The 22,500-nt window shown below is 38.6% G+C and overlaps 2 protein-coding genes across 4 annotated transcripts in view; both read left to right on the forward strand.

The window, feature by feature from the left end:
• The window catches only part of srfb (serum response factor b), a 27,004-nt gene extending 13,689 nt beyond the window's left edge, over nucleotides 1-13,315 (forward strand). The window contains exons 3-8 of one of the 3 annotated variants that reach the window (XM_056470620.1): nucleotides 1,837-2,023; nucleotides 5,385-5,555; nucleotides 5,944-6,069; nucleotides 8,284-8,457; nucleotides 8,575-8,651; nucleotides 10,541-13,315. In XM_056470620.1, the coding sequence (XP_056326595.1) occupies nucleotides 1,837-2,023; nucleotides 5,385-5,555; nucleotides 5,944-6,069; nucleotides 8,284-8,457; nucleotides 8,575-8,651; nucleotides 10,541-10,633 (828 nt within the window). In that variant the 3' untranslated portion in view covers nucleotides 10,634-13,315. Of the gene's footprint in view, nucleotides 1-1,836; nucleotides 2,024-5,384; nucleotides 5,556-5,943; nucleotides 6,070-8,280; nucleotides 8,458-8,574; nucleotides 8,677-10,540 lie in introns of all 3 variants that reach the window. The other 2 variants (XM_056470621.1, XM_056470618.1) reach the window with 2 other exon arrangements.
• Nucleotides 13,316-14,678: 1,363 nt separating this feature from the next.
• Nucleotides 14,679-22,299, forward strand: tmem254 (transmembrane protein 254). Its single transcript, XM_056471527.1, has 4 exons — nucleotides 14,679-14,894; nucleotides 18,213-18,316; nucleotides 19,554-19,613; nucleotides 20,594-22,299. The coding sequence occupies exons 1-4, from the start codon at nucleotides 14,808-14,810 to the stop codon at nucleotides 20,715-20,717; spliced, it is 375 nt and encodes a 124-aa protein (XP_056327502.1). The 5' UTR covers nucleotides 14,679-14,807; the 3' UTR covers nucleotides 20,718-22,299.
• The last annotated feature ends 201 nt before the right edge of the window (nucleotides 22,300-22,500 follow it).

Below are 22,500 nucleotides of genomic sequence, written 5' to 3' on the forward strand. Positions count from 1 at the left end.
GTTTAATAATCACTACTGAGAGTCCAAATACTGAAGAGCAAATCCAACGATGCACAGCTCTACAGATCCTGAACCACGCAAGCCAGTGGCGACAGCGGAGAGGGAAAAAAAAAACTTCACTAAAGGCGGAAGTGAAGAAAAAAAACCTTGAGAGAAACCAGGCTCTGCATGGAGCCAAGATTCTCAAATCAGTCAAGTTTGGTGAAGGAGAAATCATGGTTTGGGGTTCCATCATTCAGTATGGGGGCGTGCGAGAGATCTGCAGAGTGGATGATCAACATCAACAGCCTGAGGTATCAAGACATCTGTGCTGCCCATTACATTAGCCTCCACATCAAAGCTCCTGAAAGCAGAGGAGGTCCTCAAGGTCCTCCAGGATTGGCCAGCCCAGTCACCAGACATGAACATTATTGAGCATGTGAAGGAGGAGGTGTTGAAGATGAACACAAAGACTCTTGATGAACTCTGGGAGTCCTGCAAGAAGGCTTTCTTCACCATTCCAGATGACTTTATTAATCAGTGATTTGAGTCATGTCAGAGATGTATGGATGCAGTCCTCCAAGCTCATGATGGAGTCAGACACAATATTCATTCTGTTTCCACTGCAGCATGACCACATGTTCTATACCAGACGTGCCCAAACTGGGGCCTGCGGGCCAACGTTGGCCCATTCTAACCGTTGATTTGGCCAGCCATCCCATTTAAGAAGAGATGAAGAATGTTGAGGCAAATATCTTTGACAGAGATTGTCATTTAGAGTTTGACGGAACCTTTTGTTTGTTTGTTTGTTTGTTTGTTTGTTTGTTTGTTTGTTTGTTTTGTAATGTCTTTGATTTAGTAAATTATTCAGATTTTTATAAATACAAGTACCTGACAGATAGAGGACAATGCTAACATCGGCGAGCAGATCAAGGCAGAGCCAAATGAAGCTTGCTGTATTCCACATTAGACTCCATTATTAATGGCATTGTTTCTCTCTTTGCTTTAATAAATTCATTATACATCTCTTTAAATGTGCTGCGTTAATTAATCTAATTTACAGCAATGTTTACTAGTTATTTTGAAATATTATGAAATAAATGAGGAAATTATTGATGGAAACTTTAATGTAATTCAGCTTGATGAGTCTATCTTTGGCCACACTCAATCAAGTTCGGTTTTTGGCCTTTCATAAGAGAACGTTTGGGGACCTCTGCTCTATACTGGACATTATTGAAGGTTCAGTGAGCAGACTTTAGTCTAAGCAGAGTCAGACCTTACTGTCCTAATCAAATCATTCATAATCAAGACATGATCAGATTATATTGTGCTCAAATAAGCCTCATCTAGAGGCCTTTACCTTTCATATAAGACACTTCTGATACCAAATCATCAACTAGTCCAGTTAATATTTGTGTTATTATTAGTATTATTATACAAGACTGTTGTCAGGTAGTGTGTGTGTGTGTGTGTGTGTGTGTGTGTGTGTGTGTGTGTGTGTGTGTGTGTGTGTGTGTGTGTGTGTGTGTGTGTGTGTGTGTGTGTGTGTGTATATATATAATATTTATTTTTTGTATAGTTAAAAGCCAATAATGCTCAGATTGCACATAACCCATCTTGATGTGTGTCTATAAGCGTCTTCATCTCTGTTGTTTACTGTGTTTTGTATTCTCTATTCTTGTTTATGTCCTTCTGTCCTCTTGTGTTGAGATGTACATTTCTCTGCACATTTGGGGAATAAAGCAGATTCTCACACTGAGCTAACACTGAGAATGAAAACCAATTCAAAAATGTACAACTATAATAACTGTGTGTGTGTGTGTGTGTGTGTGTGTGTGTGTGTGTGTGTGTGTGCAGGACTCCCTGAAGCCAGTGTTCACTGTGTCCAGTCTGCCGGGCAGCACCAACACCAGCGCTCCGCCCACCTCCAGCAGCAGCACATCATACCCCATCAGCAGCTACAGCAGCACCAACGGCAGCATCCTGAAGAGCACAGCGCCCCCTGCTGGAGTCATGCTGCCCAGCGCATTCACATTCATGCCAGGTGTGTGTGTGTGTGTGTGTGTGAGAAAGTGTTTATGTGTGTGTGTGAGTGTGTGCATTTGTTATTGAGCTCATTATAGCAGCAGATGCGGAAGGTGTTGATGCTCCAGCTGTCGGCGCTGAGACTCAAACAGCTGCACACACACACACACACACACACACACACACACACACACACACACACACACACACTGATGCAGGAAGCTCATTCACAGGAAAACAGTCAGACTGCGAGTGTGTTTCTGACCACACGTGCTACAAATAACCGAGCCGGAGCGAACGCGTAAAGCAGCATTAGCGGCGCTCAGCTCTCTGTATCCTGCACACACACACACACACACACACACACACCTGATCTCCTCATCTGGCTCCTCATACACTGATCTGCATATTCATCACTGAGGATAGGTGGAGCTGCTTTTGTTGCTCATGCAAATGATCCCTGCTGGACAATGACAACCACACACACTGTACACAGCCCTGAGTGTGTGTGTGTGTGTGTGTGTGTGTGTGTGTGTGTGTGTGTGTGTGTGGAGCTGACGGATGTAGAGCAGCAACACTTCAAACACTCTCACATGTGCACTAAAACACACACACATATACACACACACGCATACACAGACTCATGCATGCAAACACGTTCACACGTGCACACATACACTTTCAAAAGTACAAACTCACTCATGCATACACACCAACACTCATACACGCAAGCACACGCTCAAACTAATGCAGATGCATGCACATACACAAACGCACACACAGGCTCACATGTACACACACACACATGAAATGAATATGATCATTAATATGTTGTGTTTAATCTCCCTGCTGTAGACAGTAGAGTTCAATACTGCAGCACTGAGCTGTCATAGATGTTCACATTAGATGTCGCCTGCGCTGTTGTTGTCTATTGGTGGGAATGTCAATAGAGCCGCCATGTTAGTACAGGGTAGCGCCCCTTTGAAATGAATTCAGGATCAAGCTGCAGTGGAGGACTGTGGCCATCCAGAGCCAGAGATACACACAGATATACACCACCCCCCCCCCCCCCCCAAATAGTAATGACTTGACTTTATATTACTCTCATTGGAACACATGTAATCGTCTCAAACTAACTATTCAGACAGCATACAAACAAACTGAAATTCTACTACTAATAAATCTGTTTATTTTCAGTAAATATAAGACTTTATTTATATTTATAAAAAATAAATACAATTATTATTATCATTATACAATTATTATTCTAAATAAATCACAGAAAACAATTTTAAATGAATTTTTAGGGGTTTTCACCTTTATTTTGACAGGACAGTAGAGAGACTTGACAGGAAAGTGTGGGGAGCAGAGAGAGGGGAAGGATCGGCATAGGACCCCGGGTCGCTATGAACACTGAAGTGCATGTGTTGGTGCAGTTTCCACTACGCCATAGGCACCGACAACAATCCTAAATTTAACTGGAAAACAATGTAGACATGACTGGAGTGATATGCCAACATCACTTCGGAAATCTTTTGCATGAATATTATGACAAAATCTAGAGAATACAAAAAATATAGGCTGTGTTTTATAGAATTATGTGTTGACTTATGACCGAGAATTAATGTGAAGTCGCACCTCCCAGACTCATCTCTCAGATCATCTCTTCTCTCAGCCATGCTTAGCCAAAATAAGATCATCATCATATTATATATATATATATAACTCATATTATATTTAATTTGTATAACAACCTATTTATTTATATATAACTTTAGTGTTGTTGACTTGCATCACTTGCTGTGTGCTGATATCTTTGCATAAAAGGCTGTTATTTCAGATTCCCAGCACATGAGTGGTGTGTATTTTATCGGTGTGCATGTAAACAATCGGGATTCATCCCAGGAGCAGCACGTGAGATGTGTGGGAATGGTTTTCTACATGCATGCCTCACTTTGGTTTCACCAGTGTTGTTTCGGTTGCTCATAAAGTAACAAACATGCGTGTGGAAAAGACGGCAAATATGTCTTTATTCTGGGATTACTCTAAATGAAGATTTGCATGAAGTAAATCGTATCTCAAAGCTTTAATGGTGCACGTTTTTGTTTTACACCGTCTCCTCATGCTGCCCCCCGCAAGACGCCGCCCTGAGCGATCGCCCATATTACCCATGCCTAAATCCACCTCTGCACATTGGCTTCAGTCTTGACTAGTGCAGCTGAGTGACTTTAGTCCTGGGAGCCCTGTACTAATGTGGCAGCGCTATTGACGCATGCTCAGGGTCCGTATGCGATATCTAGTGTCTATATCTATGCCCAGCTGTAATCAGTCTTCCATTTGACTGAGTTTGTATCCTGTTTTCTAGAATCGTCTGGTCTATTACAGTGGGGCTGCTCTACAACAGTGTGTGTAAAGTGCATTAGTGTGTGTTCACAGCTCCATCACTGATCTCGTGTTTAACAGGGTTGTGTTGCGGTAAATCAGCAAATCCCTTATATTCCCACAGAGGAGCATGCTGTCTAGAGGGAGAATATAATAGGAATGATGAATAATGTTGTGCTCCTTTTATCAGCAGTGCTCTTGTGTGCTGTCCGTATAGTCAGCATGAGAGTCACGCTGTTCCCCCCTAATATATCCAACATGAAGTTCTGCAGTAATCAAACCTTCCTCTGTTTGGCCTGGGAACTAATGTGGTCATCTTCATTCTGATTAATTGTTGCTGAACAGCATCATAGCTCATTACCATAGAGTTCACTTCAGTTTTCCTTCAGCTTAGTCCCTTTATTCATCAAGGGTCACCACAGCGGAATGAACCGCCAACTATTCTAGCAAATGCTTTACACAGCAGATTCCCTTCCAGCTGCAACCCAGGACTGGGAAACACCCATATGCACTCCTTCTCACACACACACACTCATACACTACGGCCAGTTTAGTTCATCAATTCCCCTATAGCGCATGTGTTTGGACTCGAACCAGCGACCTTCTTGCTGTGAGGCCACAGTGCTGACCACTGAGCCACCGTGCTGCCCTACCATGGAGTTCACTAGATTTCAAATATTAAACATTTTAAAATAAAAGGATAAAGTGCCCTGATGCGTGTTTGTGTTTCCCAGAGATGGGTTGCAGCTGGAAGGGCATCCGCTGTGTTAAAACGTGCTGGATACGTTGGCGGTTCATTCTGCTGTGGCAACCCCGGATTAATAAAGGGACTAAGCCGACCTAAAAATGAACAAATGAATGTGTTTGTGTACTGTGCTTTGCTCACTGCCCTGTGTGTGTGTGTGTGTGTGTGTGTGTGTGTGTGTGTGTGTGTGTGTGTGTGTGTGTGTGTGTGTGTGTGTGTGTGTGTGTGTGTGTGTGTGTGTGTGTGTGTCCAGGCTCTCCATTTGCTCCCGGGGCTCCTGCTCTCCCTCTGGCTCAGCTGCAGCCGCACACACTGGCACTCCAGAACTCTGCTCAGCCCATCAGCGCCTCCTGCAGTCCGACGCCAGCGCAGCAGCAGCAGCAGCAGACTGTGTTCCGGCTGCCGGCCAGCGTCACACTCACCGGTGCGTGCATGTGTGTTTCTCAATGTCACTGAGAGTGTGTGTGTGTGTACTTATACATGAGCATGTGTGGACATACAATCACGCACACACACAGTCAAACACACTCACATACATGAACACTCAAACACGGTCTCATACACACAAGGTATTACTGACATACAGTGTATGTTTGTGTGTGTGTGTGTGAGTGAGAGCGGATTGGTGGGTTTGTACGTGTGTATCTGCCCACTGTCGTCTGTGTTAGTTTGAGCGCATCGCTCTCTCTCTCTCTCTCTCCCTCTGTGGCTGTGGTTTCTCTCTGCTCTTATCAGTGTCGTGATCATGATCAGGTTTGCTTGCAGAAGTGCAGAAATGAGTGGATCTGTGTGTGTGTGTGTGTGTGTGTCAGGTGGAGCGATGCCGCAGCAGCTCCAGACTCTGCAGGTTCAGTCCAGTTCTCAGTCCAGCTCCAGCATCAGCAGCAGTGACAGCAGTTCTGAGATCAGCCAGAGCAGCACTGCAGCCACGTCCACAGGTACACACTCACTGCACACACACTGTACACACTCTACATACTGTATGAGGATCAACTAGCCCTTCGGCAGGGTTACACATCCTGCATGTACTTTTCACAAGTCTTCATGCAATCAAGAGAGCGACACACACACACACACACACACACACACACACACACACACACACACACACACACACACTCGTGTCATCTCACTGCGCTTCTCCAAAAGTCTTGATGTTTGTCTTCAGGGTGGTTGATGGACTCCTGCAGTCTTTACAGCAGTTTAATTCTGCATGTTTTTAGTTGTTGATTAAATCTGTTATAACTGTAAGCATAAAGATCTGCTGTAAATGCAGTAGTGTGTATTGTGTAGTCATTTTAAAATATCCTCATCGTTTTAGTCTCTGATTTATTCAGCGTAGCTCTTGTCGGTCATCAAACTAATTGAAAATGAAAAGCATGTTTTCTTGACAACTCTGAAATAAAATCAAATGTAAATACTTTATTTTCACGTGGTATATAGTATTTATTTGATAGTTTTAGTTGTAATTAACTGTAATAACTCTGTTAAATACATGATTCATTACAAATGACAAGAAAGGAATATTCTGTGTGTGTTTGCTGCCCCCTGCAGCTCAGTGTGTGTCACTGGCCTGTGATTCTCCCATTCTCAATTAAAGAGCCCCCATTTTGCAACCATTTTAATCGCTCTAACTTACACTTGTGAACTGGAGGAACTGATCCATGAACTGTGTACTGTTCCTGTCAAGCTCTTATAAAGTGCCACACATCAATAGTCTTTTCTGATCCTTCCTTTAACAAACGGCTGATCAATCCTCCATTGTAAGTGTGTAGACTGCTGAAGCACTCGTCAGAGAAATGACGGGAACAGCACAATGATAATGCTGAGGTATTTCTGCAGAAACTGACTCCTCACAGCCTCGTCTTTGGGCAGAGAGAATAACAGAGCACAGCGTCTACACCACATGACTCAGCCGGGGTCTGCTGTTTGTTTTCGTTCTCTTTCTACAGTGTTTGTGGGTGGGGCCGGGGGGCGTGGTTGGGGGGTTCCTGTGCAAATGGGGCGGGGCTTGAGTTCTGTATCGATGACATGGCTAAAGATTCTTTACCATGATGATTCATTTGAACCACTCTGAGTCGACTCTTTTATAGATGGATCAATAGTTTTAAACACGGTGTACTTTCAGATTTAAGCCTTAATGCTCGTGCACACCGGGACGCTTTTTGCATGCGTTTTCCATCGAAGTTGAACACCTCGTGACTAAATAAAGGGCGCCAATGTGATCGTGCATACTAACGCACAGAATGCCAGGCGTTAAAGTGTTATTTTTACAGAAACCAAAGGTGGTTTGCTATCTCCAGGTTGGAGGAACGTCCTTACCCCCGGTGGAGGAGTTCAAGTATCTTGGGGTTTTGTTCACGAGTAAGGGAAGGATGGAGCAAGAGATGTCGATGTACCGGTCTGTTGTGGTCTATTTACCAGTCAATCTGTGCTCATACTCTCACCTATGGTCATGAGCTTTGGGTCATGACTGAAAGAACAAAATCTCAGATACAAGCTGCTGAAGTGAGTTTCCTCCGCTGGGTGGCAAGGCACACCGTTATAGACAGGGTGAGGAGCTCGGAGTAGAGCCGCTGCTCCTCCACATCCAGAGAGGTCAGCTGAGGTGGCTCAGGCATCTGTTTCGGATGCCTCCTGGACGCCTACCTAGGGAGGTGTTCCAGGCATGTCCCACCAGGAGGTGGCCTCAGGGAAGACCCAGGACATGCTGGAGGGACTATGTCTCTCGGCTGACCTGGGAACACCTCAGGATCCCCCCGGAGGAGCTGGAGGGAGGTCTGGGGTTCTGTCCTAAGACTGCTGCCCCTGCGACCTGGATAAGTGGATGAAAATGAATGAATTTTATAATTAATACATTATTTTTTACCTTTAATGGAAAGGAAAGTATAGAGTATTGACAGAGAAGCATGAGGAGCAGAGAGAGGGGTAGGATCGGTATAGGACCGTGAAGTTGGAATCGAACTCGAACTTGGCCGTGACCACGGAGTGCATGTGTCGACGCACTAACTATTGGCATCGATGTGGTGTTGGGTTTTAAGCGCATCACTGATGTTTTTATAGGTCTCCTTTCTCTTTAAGTGGTTATGCGTGTGTAATGTCTATTGTGTGTGTGTGTGTGTTTGTGTGTGTGTGTGTGTGTGTTCCAGCAGCTACAGTGAGTCTCCCCGCCGCTGCCATCGTCTCGTCCTCCATGATGTACCCGAATACACACACTGTCATGTACACCTCGAGCCCTGCGCTGGCGGACGGAGGACTGCTGCTCAACGCCTTCACACACACACAGGGCGGCATGCAGGTGGCACACACACAGAGCACGGACACGGGTGAGAGACACACACTAAGCATACACACACACACACACACACACTTAGTGACATTTGTACAATAGTAAAATGTTCTTGTGTGTGTGCATGTGTGTGTATGTGTGCGTGTGCGCGCAGGTGCAGTTTCTCAGGTGTTTCTCACAGCTCCTCCTGGTACGGTTCAGATCCCGATGTCAGCAGTGCAGCTTCATCCAGTACGGCAAGATCAACACTTCACAAGTGAAACTCTCAATATTACTCTCATTATTACCCAGCATGCACTGCACTAATGCACTGGAGGAGCTGCATGAGCCAGCACACACACACACACACACACACACACACACACACTGCTCACACAACAGCACTGCTTCAGTTGCAGGGTTTGCATTAAAGGGGCAGTTCACCACGATATTAAAGGTGTTCTTATTTAAAGATTCATCAAAGTTTGGAGCAGCGTGAGTGGGTTATTTTTGTGTGAACTGCCTCTTTCAGCTGCGGTTGCTTTGAAATTCTCTCTATATTTTTTTATTTAAAGCTTTATTTTACTGGGATATATTAAAAAAAGAGAAGAAACACACTAATGAAAGAATGTTCTCAGTGTTTATGTGTTTCTATTAATCCAGATCAGTTTCACATTGGGATATTTTCAGCTTGTTTGGTTTTTTGTAACCACAGAATGAATACACTCACTGGCCACTTTATTAGGTACACCTTACTAGTTCTGGGTCGGACCCCCTTTTGCCTTCAGATCCACCTTAATCCTTCATGGCAGAGATTCAACAAGCTACTGGAAATATTCCTCAGAGATTTTGCTCCATATTGACATGATAGCATCACACAGTTGCTGCAGATTTGTCGGCTGCACATCCATGATGCCAATCTCCCGTTCCACCACATCCCAAAGGTGCTCTATTGGATTGAGCTCTGGTGACTGTGGAGGCCATTTGAGTACAGTGAACTCATTGTCATGTTCAAGAAACCAGTCTGAGATGATTGGTGCTTTATGACATGGTGCGTTATCCTGCTGGAAGTAGCCATCAGAAGATGGAGACACTGTGCTCATAAAGGGATGGACATGGTCAGCAACAATACTCAGGTAGGCTGTGGCGTTGACACCATGCTCAATTGGTACTGATGGACCCAAAGAAAATCTCCCCCACACCATTACACCACCACCAGCAGTCTGAACCACTAATACAAGGCAGGATGGATCCATGCTTTTATGTTGTTGATGTCAAATTGTGAGCCGAGCATCCGAATGTGTCAGCAGAAATGGAGACTCATCAGACCAGGCAACGTTTCTCCAATCTTCTATTGTCCAGTTTTGGTGAGCCTGTGTGAATTGTAGCCTCAGTTTCCTGTTCTTAGCTGACAGGAGCGGCACCCGGTGTGGTCTTCTGCTGCTGTAGCCCATCCGCCTCAAGGTTGGACGTGTTGTGTGTTCAGAGATGCTCTTCTGCAGACCTCGGTTGTAACGAGTGCTTATTTGAGTTACTGTTGCCTTTCTATCAGCTGGAACCAGTCTGGCCATTCTCCTCTGACCTCTGGCATCAACAAGGCATTTGCGCCCACAGAACTGCCGCTCACTGGATATTTCCTCTTTGTCGGACCATCTGGCAGCAACAACCATGCCACGTTCAGAGTCTCTTGAATCCCCTTTCTTCCCCATTCTGATGCTCGCTTTGACCTGCAGCAGATCCTCTTGACCATGTCTACATGCCTAAATGCAGTGAGCTGCTGCGATGTGATTGGCTGATTAGACATGTGAGTTAACTAGCAGTTGGACAGGTGTACCTAATAAAGTGGCCAATTCAAAATATGTAATTATATTGTAAGATAATATATTTAATTATTATATAATAATATGTTGTATAATGTAATTAAATATAATGTAATCATATATATAATTATATTACAATTTCTATGCATTATTATTTTATTTGATAGTTGATTTGGATAAGTCTGAGGAATGCATAAATGAATAATCTCAGTGTTTACAGTCAGTCACTAATAGACACTGTGTGCGTTTGCAGTGCTCTGGCAGGTCTGCTGATGGTATCTAACCTGTGTGTGTGTGTGTGTGTGTGTGTGTATTCTGCAGATGGTGATTGGTCAGCAGTCCAGCGGCAGCAGTAACAGTCTGACGGAGCTTCAGGTGGTCAATCTGGACACACACAACGCCAAAACTGACTGATTCACAGACACTGACAGATATTTATTATTATTGCCTTTATACTGTGTGTGTGTGTGTGTGTGTGTGTGTGTGTGTGTGTGTGTGTGTGTCCTTTAAGTGTGTGTTATTCTACAGTTTCTACTGTACTGGACGATCAGTCCCTTCACACCACATCAGTGACGGCCAGCCAGACATGTGTGTGTTGTGAGTGAGTGAGAAAGTGTGTGTGTGTGTGTGATTATAGGACAAGCTCTTTTTTATGTGTGTAAATGAAGGTAAAAGTTGTTTTGATCGGCACAGTTTCACATCTGAGATACTTTTATATTAATCTGAACTGTGTGTGTGTGTGTGTTTGAATAAGAGAGAGTGTGTATGTATGCGGTCAGTTTGTGTACATGATCTGTTTGTTTGTGCATGCGTGTTTGTATTTAGTGTGTGTGTGTGTGTGTGTGTTTGGCTGGAGGAGTGTCTGCACAGATGTGGTCTTTGTTCAGATAATCCAGGACGTGTACATACTCAGTTTTGTAATATCTGAGAGAGTTTTGCCGGTGTGTGTGTGTGAGGATGATGATGGTGTGTAGTTGTTTTTATAGATATTTTGTATACCTGTACATGTTTTGCTTATGAAATCAGATAATTGACTCACCATGTAAATTAATGTCATATAAATATATTATATTGATTTATACGTCGCGTTTCTCTCTTGAGGAACATGATTGTGCCAAACAGAGACAGAGAGGTGTGTGTGTGTGTGTGTGGAGACTGATGGTTTATTAGTCTACAGTGTTTCTGAAAGATCTGCTGACTCTTCTCCACTCCTCAATGCTGTACACGGCCTTAACATGCTCAATCTCCCACATCTATACTAAGACTGTGCTCATTTATAATAAATACTGTAGTGTGTTTGAACCATATTCACCTTATTCTCTGTGTGTGAGCAGGCGCTGCCATTAAAATCTTTTTGGCTCGAGATTCTGGTCTTCCATTCGAGATGTTAAAAACAACTCTTTACGCTGCCTGATGTTGCAAACGGATCTTTTCTCATCATATTATTCCACTTTGTATGTATAGTCTTGTACACTTGTATGTAGAGTGAGTATTTTGACTGTTTTCTGCCGTTTATGATTTCTAGTCAGTTCACCCATAAGCGACGGAAGTTCTAAAACATTGCAAAAGCCAGCGCACTTCAGCATTGAAGAATAAGGTCAATAGTAAAGGCCTTGATTCAGTTGTGGTGATTGATTCTACAGTTGCTATGGTAACACAACAACTATGGTCATTAATATGTTGTGGTGATTCTATAGTTGCTAGGGTAACAACATTATTTTGTTGTGATTCTGCAGTTGCTATGGTAACAACTATAGAAATGTATCTGTTATGGTGAATCTATAGTTGCTGTGGTAACACAACAACAGTAGCAATTGATCTGTTGTGGTGATTTTGTAGTTTCTGTGGTAACACAACTATAGTAACTAAACTGTTATGGTGATTCTACAGTTGCTATGGTAACACAACAACCATAGAAATGTATCTGTTGTGGTGATTCCAATGTTGCTATGGTAACACAACAACTATAGAAATTAATCTGTTATGATGATTCTACAGTTGCTATGGTAACAAAACTATAGAAATGTATCTGTTGTTGTGATTCTACAGTTGCTATGGTAAGACAACTATAGAAATTATCTGTTATGGTGAATCTATAGTTGCTATGGTAACAATAACTTAATCTGTTGGTGATGATTCTGTAGTCGCTATGGTGACAGCAACTATAGTAAATCATCTGTTGTGGTGATTCTATAGTTGCTATGGTAACAATAACTTAATCTGTTGGTGATGATTCTGTAGTCGCTATGGTCACAGCTACAGTAATTCATCTGTTGTGGCAATTCTATTGTTGCTATGGTAACAATAACTTAATCTGTTGGTGATGATTCCATCGTTGCTATGGTCACAGCTACAGTAAGTCATCTGTTGTGGTGATTCCATGGTTGCTAGGTTACAACAATAGTAATTAATCTGTTGTGGTGATTCTATAGTTGCTATAGAAACTACACCTATATTAATCTGTTGTGCTGATTCTGTAGTTGCCATGGATTCTATAGTTTCTATGGTAACACAACAACTACATAAACGGTTTTCTCCAACTATAGGGTATATTATACATTAATACACCATAGTTTACTGTAGTAACAACTAAAGAATGCTACAGTATTTATTAAGGGTTATCAGTTAATTATAGGTATGAGTACAGTATGCTGGAGCATTTGTTAACAAAGATAAGAAATGCTATAGTATAGACAGTATAATAGACTTTACTATAGTATGGTCTAAAATAACTACAGTATTTATTATAAAGCACTATAGTATTGTTCATGTGGGTGACAGCAGCTCCAAGTGCTCTTGAGCGTCACATTCTGAATGTCTTGATTCTAGAGATCAGACTGAAGCTCTTCATTTGCAGATGATTTCTCTCAGTTGAAACTTGACTTTTGTCCACATTTTAGCACATAATGCTGACTGAAGATGGATATTAATCATCTATGATTATTAATCTTCATCTGCTCCAGTTCCTCATCCGGGCTGTTAGTTTGTTCTGGAGAGGCTGAGAGAATCACTGGTTCTGATGTACTGTGTGTGATTTATGTTTTCCGACACAGCAAATGTACAGACCTTTTTGTAATAAAAAAATGGATCATGTCATATTTATTCCTCGGTTTCTAATGAAGTTTAGGAAGAATTATTTAAATTATTCATTAAATTACACATTCAATTGTATTTTATTAACCTCTCGCCCTCACAGACTAATGTCAAAACAATAACCACAACAAGAATGAATTATTTAATAAATTACCCATTAATTAATATTTTATTAATGTCTACTCCAACCCTAAGCCCTCAGTAATGTAAAAACAGTAATTATATTGAGAATTATTTATTAAATTACATATTAAATTGTATTTTATTTACATCTACCCTGCCCTAACCCTTCACAGTAATGTAAAACATTCATTAAACAGATGATTTTTCATATTATTAATTAAATTACCCATTAAATTGTAATTTATTTATATCTGCCCTACCCTTACTCCTCACAGTAATGTAAATACAGTCGAGAATTATTTATATTATTTATTAAATTACCCATTAAATCATAATTAATTTCCTCTAGCCTACCCTAACCCCTTACAGTAATGTAAATACAGTCATAATACAGATTATTATTCATATTATTAATTAAATTACCCATGAAATTTTATTTTATTTACATCTACCCTTCCACAGTAATATAAATGCAGTATTTATAATGAGAATTATATAATTATATTTTATGAACGTCTACCCCTCAAGTGTAAAACAGTAATTATAACAAGATATAATATTTATATTATTTATTAAATTACCCATTAAATTATATTTTATTTACATCTACCCAACCCTAACCCCTCACAGTAATGTAAAAAGTCATAATACAGATTATTATTCATATTAATTATTATATTACACATTAAATTGTATTTTATTTACATCTACCCCTGCCCTAACCCCTCACATTGATGTAAGAACTGTATTTATAATGAGAATTATTTATATTATTTATTAAAATGCACATTAAATTATATTTTATTAATGTCGACCCCTGCCCTAACCCTTCACATTGTTGCAGAAACAGTCATAATACAGATTGTTATTCATATTATTTATTAAATCACACATTAAATTGTATTTTATTTACATCTACCACTGCCCTAACCATCACAATATTATAAAACCGTCATTATACACATTATTATTAATATACATTTATATATTACACATTAAATTTTATTCTATTTACATTTACCCTACCCTAAGCCCTCACAGTTATATAAATGCAGTATTATTTATTTAATTATATTTTATGAACATCTACACAGTAATGTAAAAACAGTAATTATAACAAGATATATTTATATTATTAATTAAATTACCCATTAAATTATATTCTATTAACGTCTACTCCTCTCAGAAACGTAAAAATCATTACTGGACTTTTATTGTGTGGCGCCATGTCATTTCCTGTACTCCGCGATCTCTATGGTGACTGGCTGATTGACGGCTGAGAGAGACGCGTCCCGCTCCGCTCATGTTAGTTTATTTGGGTTAATTTAGTTTAATTAATTAGAGTAGTTAATTAAGTTTCCAGTGTCCAGCAATGGCGAAGACTGACGGCAGCTCGTTCTTCAAGAGGTCCAGTGTGTTCTGGATGCTGACGGTGAGCCTTGCGCTGGCCTTTTACACGGTAAGAGGAAACTTCATCAGTTATTCAGGCAGAAACACTCACCAAACTGAGGATAACGAGGGTAAACTGACCCACAACATGTTACAGCTAATTATGGAGTCAGTCGTGTGTGTGTGTGTTGTGTTGACAATCTGCGAAATCATGATGAGAGAGTGAACTTTACCACAGGGCTAAAGTTTACTACAGTACACACACACACACACACACACACACACACACACACACACACACTACACGAGGGGTCAAAGTCCTGCTAAACACATTTTTGTACTTGAATATATTTGTGTATACATATATAATGATACACAAACCGAACAGTGTGGATTATTTATGAATTGTAATCAATTACCAATTACAAATTACTTAAACCGTATAATCAGTAATATAATCCCTCAGATTAAAAATTTAAAGTAATCTACTTTTCTTTTAGACTGCTTTTGGATTACATATCGATTACTTTTGTGCTATAGCCTGTTTGAGGACATGGTAAAATTGTAATCAGTAATGTCTCTTAGATTGCACATTTAAAGTAATCTGACTACTTTTGGATTACATTTAGATTACTTTTGTGCTAACCCTAATTTGATTACTTGATAAAAACTAATCTATAGTATAATCTCTCCGATGCACATTTATGGTAAAGTAATCTGATTACTTTTGCATTACATTTAGACTACTTTTGTGTTAACCATTGTTTGATTACATGGCAAAAAAGTAATCAATAATCTAATCTCTCAGATTACACATTTAAAGTAATCTGACTACTTTTGAATTACATTTAGATTACTTTTGTGCTAACATGTATTTGATTACATGATAAAAACTAATCAATAATAGGATCTCTCAGATTGTACGTTTATGGTAAAGTAATCTGACTACTTTTGGATTATATTTAGATTACTTTTGTGTCAGGATTGTTTGATTACATGGCAAAAACGTGAGTAGTCATCTAATCTCTGTTTACACATTTATGGTAATATAATCATACTACAGTACTTTTGGATTACTTTTGTGCTACAACCTGTTTGATGACATGGTAAAAAAACTGTAATCAGTAATATAATCTCTCAGATTACACATTGTAAGGTAATCTTACTATTTTTGGATTATATTATTTAGATTACTTTTGTGTTAGGATTGTTTGATTACATGGCAAAAAAGTGAGTAGTCATCTAATCTCTCAGATTACACATTTAAAGTAATATGACTACTTTTCGATTATATTTAGATTATTTTTGTGTGAACACTTATTTAATTACATGGTAAAAACTGTAATCACTAATATAATCTCTCAGATTACACATTTATGGTAATGACAATTTTTAGATTACATTTAGATTACATTTGTGCTAACCCTTATTTAAATGATAAAAATGTAATCAATCAATATAATCTCTCAGATTGCTTATTTTTGGATATATAGTCATATCACTTTTGGATTACATTTAATTACTTTTGTGCTAACACTTATTCGATTACCTAATAAAAAACTAATTAATATAATCTCTCAGATTAAACATTTATGGTAATCTGACTACATTTTGGGTTACATTGAGATTACTTTTGCACTAACCCTTATTTAACGTCACGTATATTAAAGCAGGATAGTCTTGTCTATTTTGACAGATGAAAAGAAAAAATCTAAAATATTTAATCTAAAAAGAACACTAGAAATGCAGAGGACAATAAAACAAGATGAATCAGGACTGTGTTTAAGCATCATTTTTATTATAATGAAATATAGACATTAAAATCAGACAAATTATGATAATCAATGAAATGTGTGCAAATTACTGCCATCATTTAAATAATGTGTAATTATGAAATCCATAAAAAGTGACTGTATTCTGATTATGAGCATTTAAAATAAAGTAATTGGGTTAATTCTAATTATAAATGCTTGATTTTATATATAGTGTGAAAAAGTTTTTGCCCCCTCACTGATTTCTTATTTTTTTTGCATGTTTTTTCACACTAATATTTCAGATCATCAAACAGATGTAAATATTAGTCACAGGTAACACAAGTAAACACATCCTGCAGTTTTTAATAAAATTATTATTATTAAGGGAAAACAAAATCCAGCATTAAGGTGTGACAAACATGTAAACAAGTAAGAAAAATGAGTAAGGGGGCAAACACTTTTTCACAGCACTGTCTATCTCTAAATGATGATAAACATTACTTCACCAATACTTTACTTTAACTGCTGCATTTGTTTAGTACTAGAAGATGATCATGAATTAACTCTAGAAGGGTGAGCAGGACACTTTTGTGTGTAAATGTTAATGCTGATTGAGAAACAAACTGTTGTTGTGAATGGATTGGATAGAAAGCGTTGCTCTGCTGTCTGTGAATGAGGCTTTGAGTCTGAATAACACACACTCAGAATAGCTGACGGGTCACTTTTACTGCTTCACACTGACCCTAGATCAGCACAGCTACACTGAGAGCAACAGTAGGATCATTCTTAACTCAAACCACAGCTAAAACCAGGCATAATTACATTTACTTTTGAATGAAAAGGTTTTTTTGTAGAAGCCTCTGAGTTTAAAGCCATACTTAATCAGCTTCAACCAAAACTACAACTTATATTTATGTATCTGTAATGAAAGTTTTATTGTATTAAGGGTCTTTTATTTATTTATTTAATGATTGATTGATTGATCAGTCGATTGATTTAACATTTTTCATTTTTCTTTGGTTTAATAATTTTTATTTTATAACAGTCGAAACACATTTCCATCGCTTCCCATTTTCAAAATGTCAATAATATTGTCAAATAGAGCCTTTTCTGTTGTAGAAAAACACAATCAGCATGAAGCGTTATCATTTAGATTTAGAAAAATGATTATCGATTTAATATTTGACAACATGGCATCTGTTTTTTTTCTGCATATTAATAATGATAATAATAATAATAATAGACACAATAATAGAGCATTGGATTTGATGAGAAGCTGAAGTATGAGGTGATGATAAATAAAACCACTGTTTTATTTAGGCGCAATAGACAAACTGCAAACTTTAGATGTTTATATCAGGTGTATATCTTTTATATATGAATTTTATCTGTTAGTTTCTAGATTTTTTAAGACTAACATACAGATCTAACATCTAAAATGCTTCATTTTACTTTCACACGATCTTTAAAAGTGAATTTCTCAAAGCACTTTACATACAAATCAAGACAAAGATGCAACAATGATAAACACAGATCACTGACAGACTGATTAAAAGCACTCCTAATCAAACTCCTAATCAAGGTTATTTCCGGTTGTCATTGTGTTGTTGTTGTTGTTGTTGTTGTTGCTGCAGTGGACGGTGTTCTGGCCGCGGGACGTCCCATACGGCAGTCTGGGGCCGCTGGGAGCTCTGGCCAAACACATGGTGGAGCAGCATTACACAGTGATCTATTATGGGTGAGAGAGTAATATTATTATTATTATTATTAAACTAATCAATCCTGATATCATCTCTTTAAATGCCATATACTGCATTGGTTAAAGTTAAATATTCTCTTATATATACATAGTAGGTTTATGGCAGGGGTGTCAAAAGTTTCAGAAGGGCCGCAGCTCTGCACAGTTTTGTTCCAGCTCTGCTTCAACACACTCACCTAAAGTTTGATCATGTGTGTTTAATTAGGGTTAAAGCTAAACTGTGCAGAGCTGTGGCCCTCCAGGAACTGAGTTTGACACCTGTGGGTTATGGCTTACTTATTACTCCATAAAATATCTCTGAAGTCAGAAGCTCTATATTAAAGCTCCATATTGAGCGTATTTGGAATGGTCATGAATATTAATAAGCTTTGACATGCAGCTCTCAAACAAAACATACAAATAAACATAAAGTATGCCTCTTCATGGGGTGGAGCTGAATGCATTTTTAATCCGTATATCCAGCATGTTGTGTGCTGATGCACATGTGAACAGATGGCTTGTGGAGTCATTGCAGCTCATAGAAGTGTGGTGCAGCCGGTGTCTTACAGCATCTGCAATTTTCAGAATAAAAGTCTCATGTACATAGTAAGATTATGAAGCCTGGAGCTTAATGATTATTGTTGTTTTTAATGTCAGTATGGACCCTTTTAACAAGATGATTATGACGCATTTAACAATCAGCATCTGAAATCCATGAAAGATTTTATGTAGATTTTTCTTTGTTTTAATGCATGTACATGTATAAAGCTCATCTTTGCATTACATTACCAGCTAATTACGACTTAGGTCCATTTTCATGAATAGGCTACTAGACAGGTAATAGTGGGTAGCAAAGTAAAGGATTTAATAATAATATTTACATATTGAGTTTCTAGTGCAAATATTTCAACATTCTTAAGCATCTGAATGAATGTACAGTTGTTTATTTACGTTTCATTATCTTTTTAATCCTCATTAATCTTTTTTCTTTCATATTCGTGTTATCAAAATTGTAATTGTGTGTTTTGTTCTTTGTTTTTGTTTTCTGTGTGTGTATATATGTATTATATAATCACTTCACTATTTTATTCTTTGTTTATGTAATCTGCAATGCTTTGGCAGTTAATAAAGCTCTTTTAAACTGAAGAATTTCAATTTAAAATACACCTCTAAATAATCATCATCATCTTCATCATCATCATCATTATCATCCTATTCATCTGTGTGTGTGTTTCAGCTGGTTCTTCACCTGGCTCATCCACCTGTGTGAGGCTATGTTTGCACTGAAGCTGTGCAGGTGAGAATCTGCTTCATGGCTGTAGTTGTGCTGTTTTCCTCCACATGGGAGCAGTAGAGACCACAACACAAGCTCCAGTGTGTGTGGAGTTCATGATTGCTTTTGATGGGAACACTTCACTAGAGCAGTGTTTCTCAACCCTGTTCCTGGAGGCACACCAACAGTACATATTTTGAATGTCTCCCTTATCTGATCCATTAACTTTAGGTTTTGGAGTCTCTTCTAATCTTCTGCTGAGTTGATTCAGGTGTGTTTGATTAGGGAGAGGTTGAAATGTGTACTGTTGGTGTGCCTTCAAGAACAGGGTTGAGAAACACTGCACTAGAGAATGTGTTCATAAGACTGTCATGAAGCCTTTATAATCATGACATAACACATATGAATGAGAGTTAAGGCCTTTAGTTTATGTGTTAATTTAGCTCAGTTATGACGTTTTAAATACAGAGTTGACATCGTTTGAGATGTTTATCTTGACAGCAATATCAAGACGTCATAATGACATTATCATATATCTGTTATAATCATGGTCATCATGAGGCCTTAATAAATGTGTCATGAATTTTATAAACAGCGTCATTAATATTTTTTGACCTCAACTACAGTGCTACAAGCTGAATTTGGCATTAAAATGTCATTAAAGATCATAAAACATCAGTGATTGTGTTATATAAATGATTTAGAGTCATGACACCTTTAATAAGAGATTTTAATGACAAATACAGCTTGTTCCACTGCATAAAGTCTCATTCATGTGACATATGACTATAAATGAACACCCCTTCAAGGAAAGTGTGACCAATTTGGTTATTGCATTTACACACAAAGACTGCACTGTGCTCAACTCGATCTTTATTGATCAGCAAGATGACTGGATTGAATGTGATGCCATGGCTTTTCTTGACACATATTTGATTAGTGTAATAATCCATGTTTTTGTTTTGTGTGTGTGTGTGTGTGTGTGTGTGTGTGTGTGTGCACAGTGATAAAGGCATCTTCAGCTCCTCCACTCGTCTGCTGTGGTTCGTTCAGACCTTCTTCTTTGGTTTTGCGTCTCTGGGTCTCCTGCTGAAGTATAAACCGGACGGACGCCACAAACGCCACTGATCCTGGAACAGCTTTTGCAGATGATCATCACGTCTGAGGCCTTTACCACAGCTTTACCACAGTAAATCAGTCCCTCTGTGAGGTAGAGCTATGAGTAATGCAGAGATTATTTATCATGTCTGCTATTGGGAGCTCATTTTATTAAGATATTGATAATAATAATTGTGAATATCTTAATTATTTGGAGATTTTAATGAAGAGTGAATGAAATAGTTCTGAAATGACTCTAATGATTGGATTATTACAGTTGTTTTCACATGATTATTGGTTGTTCTGCTGGTATTTAAAGGAGAGTTCACCTGAAATCAGAATAAAATCATCTATTTTGGTCATTTTCTCTCACTGAAGTGCTCCTGAAGCTTCTGTTTAACACACTAAAAAGAAGATATTTTGAAGAATGTTTAAAACTGGTTTGTCATTGACTACCACAGTATTTGTTTTTCTTACTATGGTAGTCAATGGGTTTCATTCTTCAAATGATCTCTATTTGTGTTAAACATAAGTAGGAGTCTCATAAAGGTTTATACCTACTTCAGTGAGAGTAAATAATACCTATATTTTGATTTTAAGGTCCCTCTAAGTGAGGGATCATGTTTTTTTTTTAGTATTTTAAAGTCATTAAATTAGCATTATAAATGTTAAATTAAGTGTAATTTATAGAATTCAAATCATTCTGAATGAGGCTGATGTAGACGGTCACACAGATCTCTCCACAGATTGGCTGAAATATTTAATTTTTAATATAAAAACTGCTGTGCTCAAGATTAGTAAATATTGGGAGATATTTTTTCTTTGATTATCTACAGAACAAACCACTGTTGTCCAATGACTTGCCTAATGAAGCTAATTAAAGCTCAGTACTAGTGTCTTGATGAATATCTAGTCTAATATTATTTACTGTCATCATGACAAAGAGAAAAGTTGTTAGAGATGAGTTATTAACACTATTATGATCATGATGAAATGTGTTAGAAAATATTGTTTCATCTACTTTTTTATTGCGTAATCAGAATCCCCACAGATTAAAATGATGATGTGTGTGTAAAACATCTCGAATGTAAACCGTGTGAGAGAGTTCTGTGAGTTGGGTTTTCACAACACTGCACTGTAAGAGTGTCCCATTGGTTAATCAGAAGTTCAGCGTGCACACACACACACACACACACACTTACACACTTACATTTTCAACCTCTCGTAAACACAAATATATGACATTTATCACTCGAGACAAGCAGTGCTACACTCAATAAAATAATGTTTACTGCCTGTTAAAGCTGCTTATTAAAACGGAGCTGAATCAACACAATTCTTTTGTTTTTTGGTGGAACAACTTAATTTGTCAAAACAATTCAGTTAACTTGATCAATTTATGTCGGGACAACAAGAAGGAATTGTGTGGGACCCTGCAATTTTTAGCAGTGTAAGTAATGGGGGTTTATGAGGACTCTCCATAGACATAATATATTTGATAGAGTAAGAACTGCTTATTATATGTCCCTCCCTCCCTCTAAACCAACATTTCCAGATGGAGAGCACACTGAGGATTTTAAACAGATGCAAATAAACAAATCAACTCTTTTCATATGCTGTTTTTTGTCTCCTTTTTTTGTTTGGTGTAGAGCAGGGGTGCCCAAACTCGGTCCTGGAGGGACGGTGTCCTGCTGAGTTTAGCTCCAACTTGCCTCAACACACCTGTAGGATGTTTCTAGAAAGCCTGGTAAGAGCTTGATTAGCTGCTACAGGTGTGTCTGATTGGGGTTGGAACTAAACTTTGCAGGACACC

The sequence above is a fragment of the Danio aesculapii genome, chromosome 13 (assembly GCF_903798145.1).
Source record: "Danio aesculapii chromosome 13, fDanAes4.1, whole genome shotgun sequence".
Taxonomy (NCBI): Eukaryota; Metazoa; Chordata; class Actinopteri; order Cypriniformes; family Danionidae; genus Danio; species Danio aesculapii.

Bases quoted from the DNA above. Each gene is read 5' to 3' on its own strand.
- tmem254 (XM_056471527.1), top strand. From the start codon at position 14,808: ATGGCGAAGACTGACGGCAGCTCGTTCTTCAAGAGGTCCAGTGTGTTC. The intron at 18,317-19,553 runs GTGAGAGAGTAA...TGTGTGTTTCAG, and splicing joins TACACAGTGATCTATTATGG to CTGGTTCTTCACCTGGCTCA. The intron at 19,614-20,593 runs GTGAGAATCTGC...GTGTGTGCACAG, and splicing joins TTTGCACTGAAGCTGTGCAG to TGATAAAGGCATCTTCAGCT.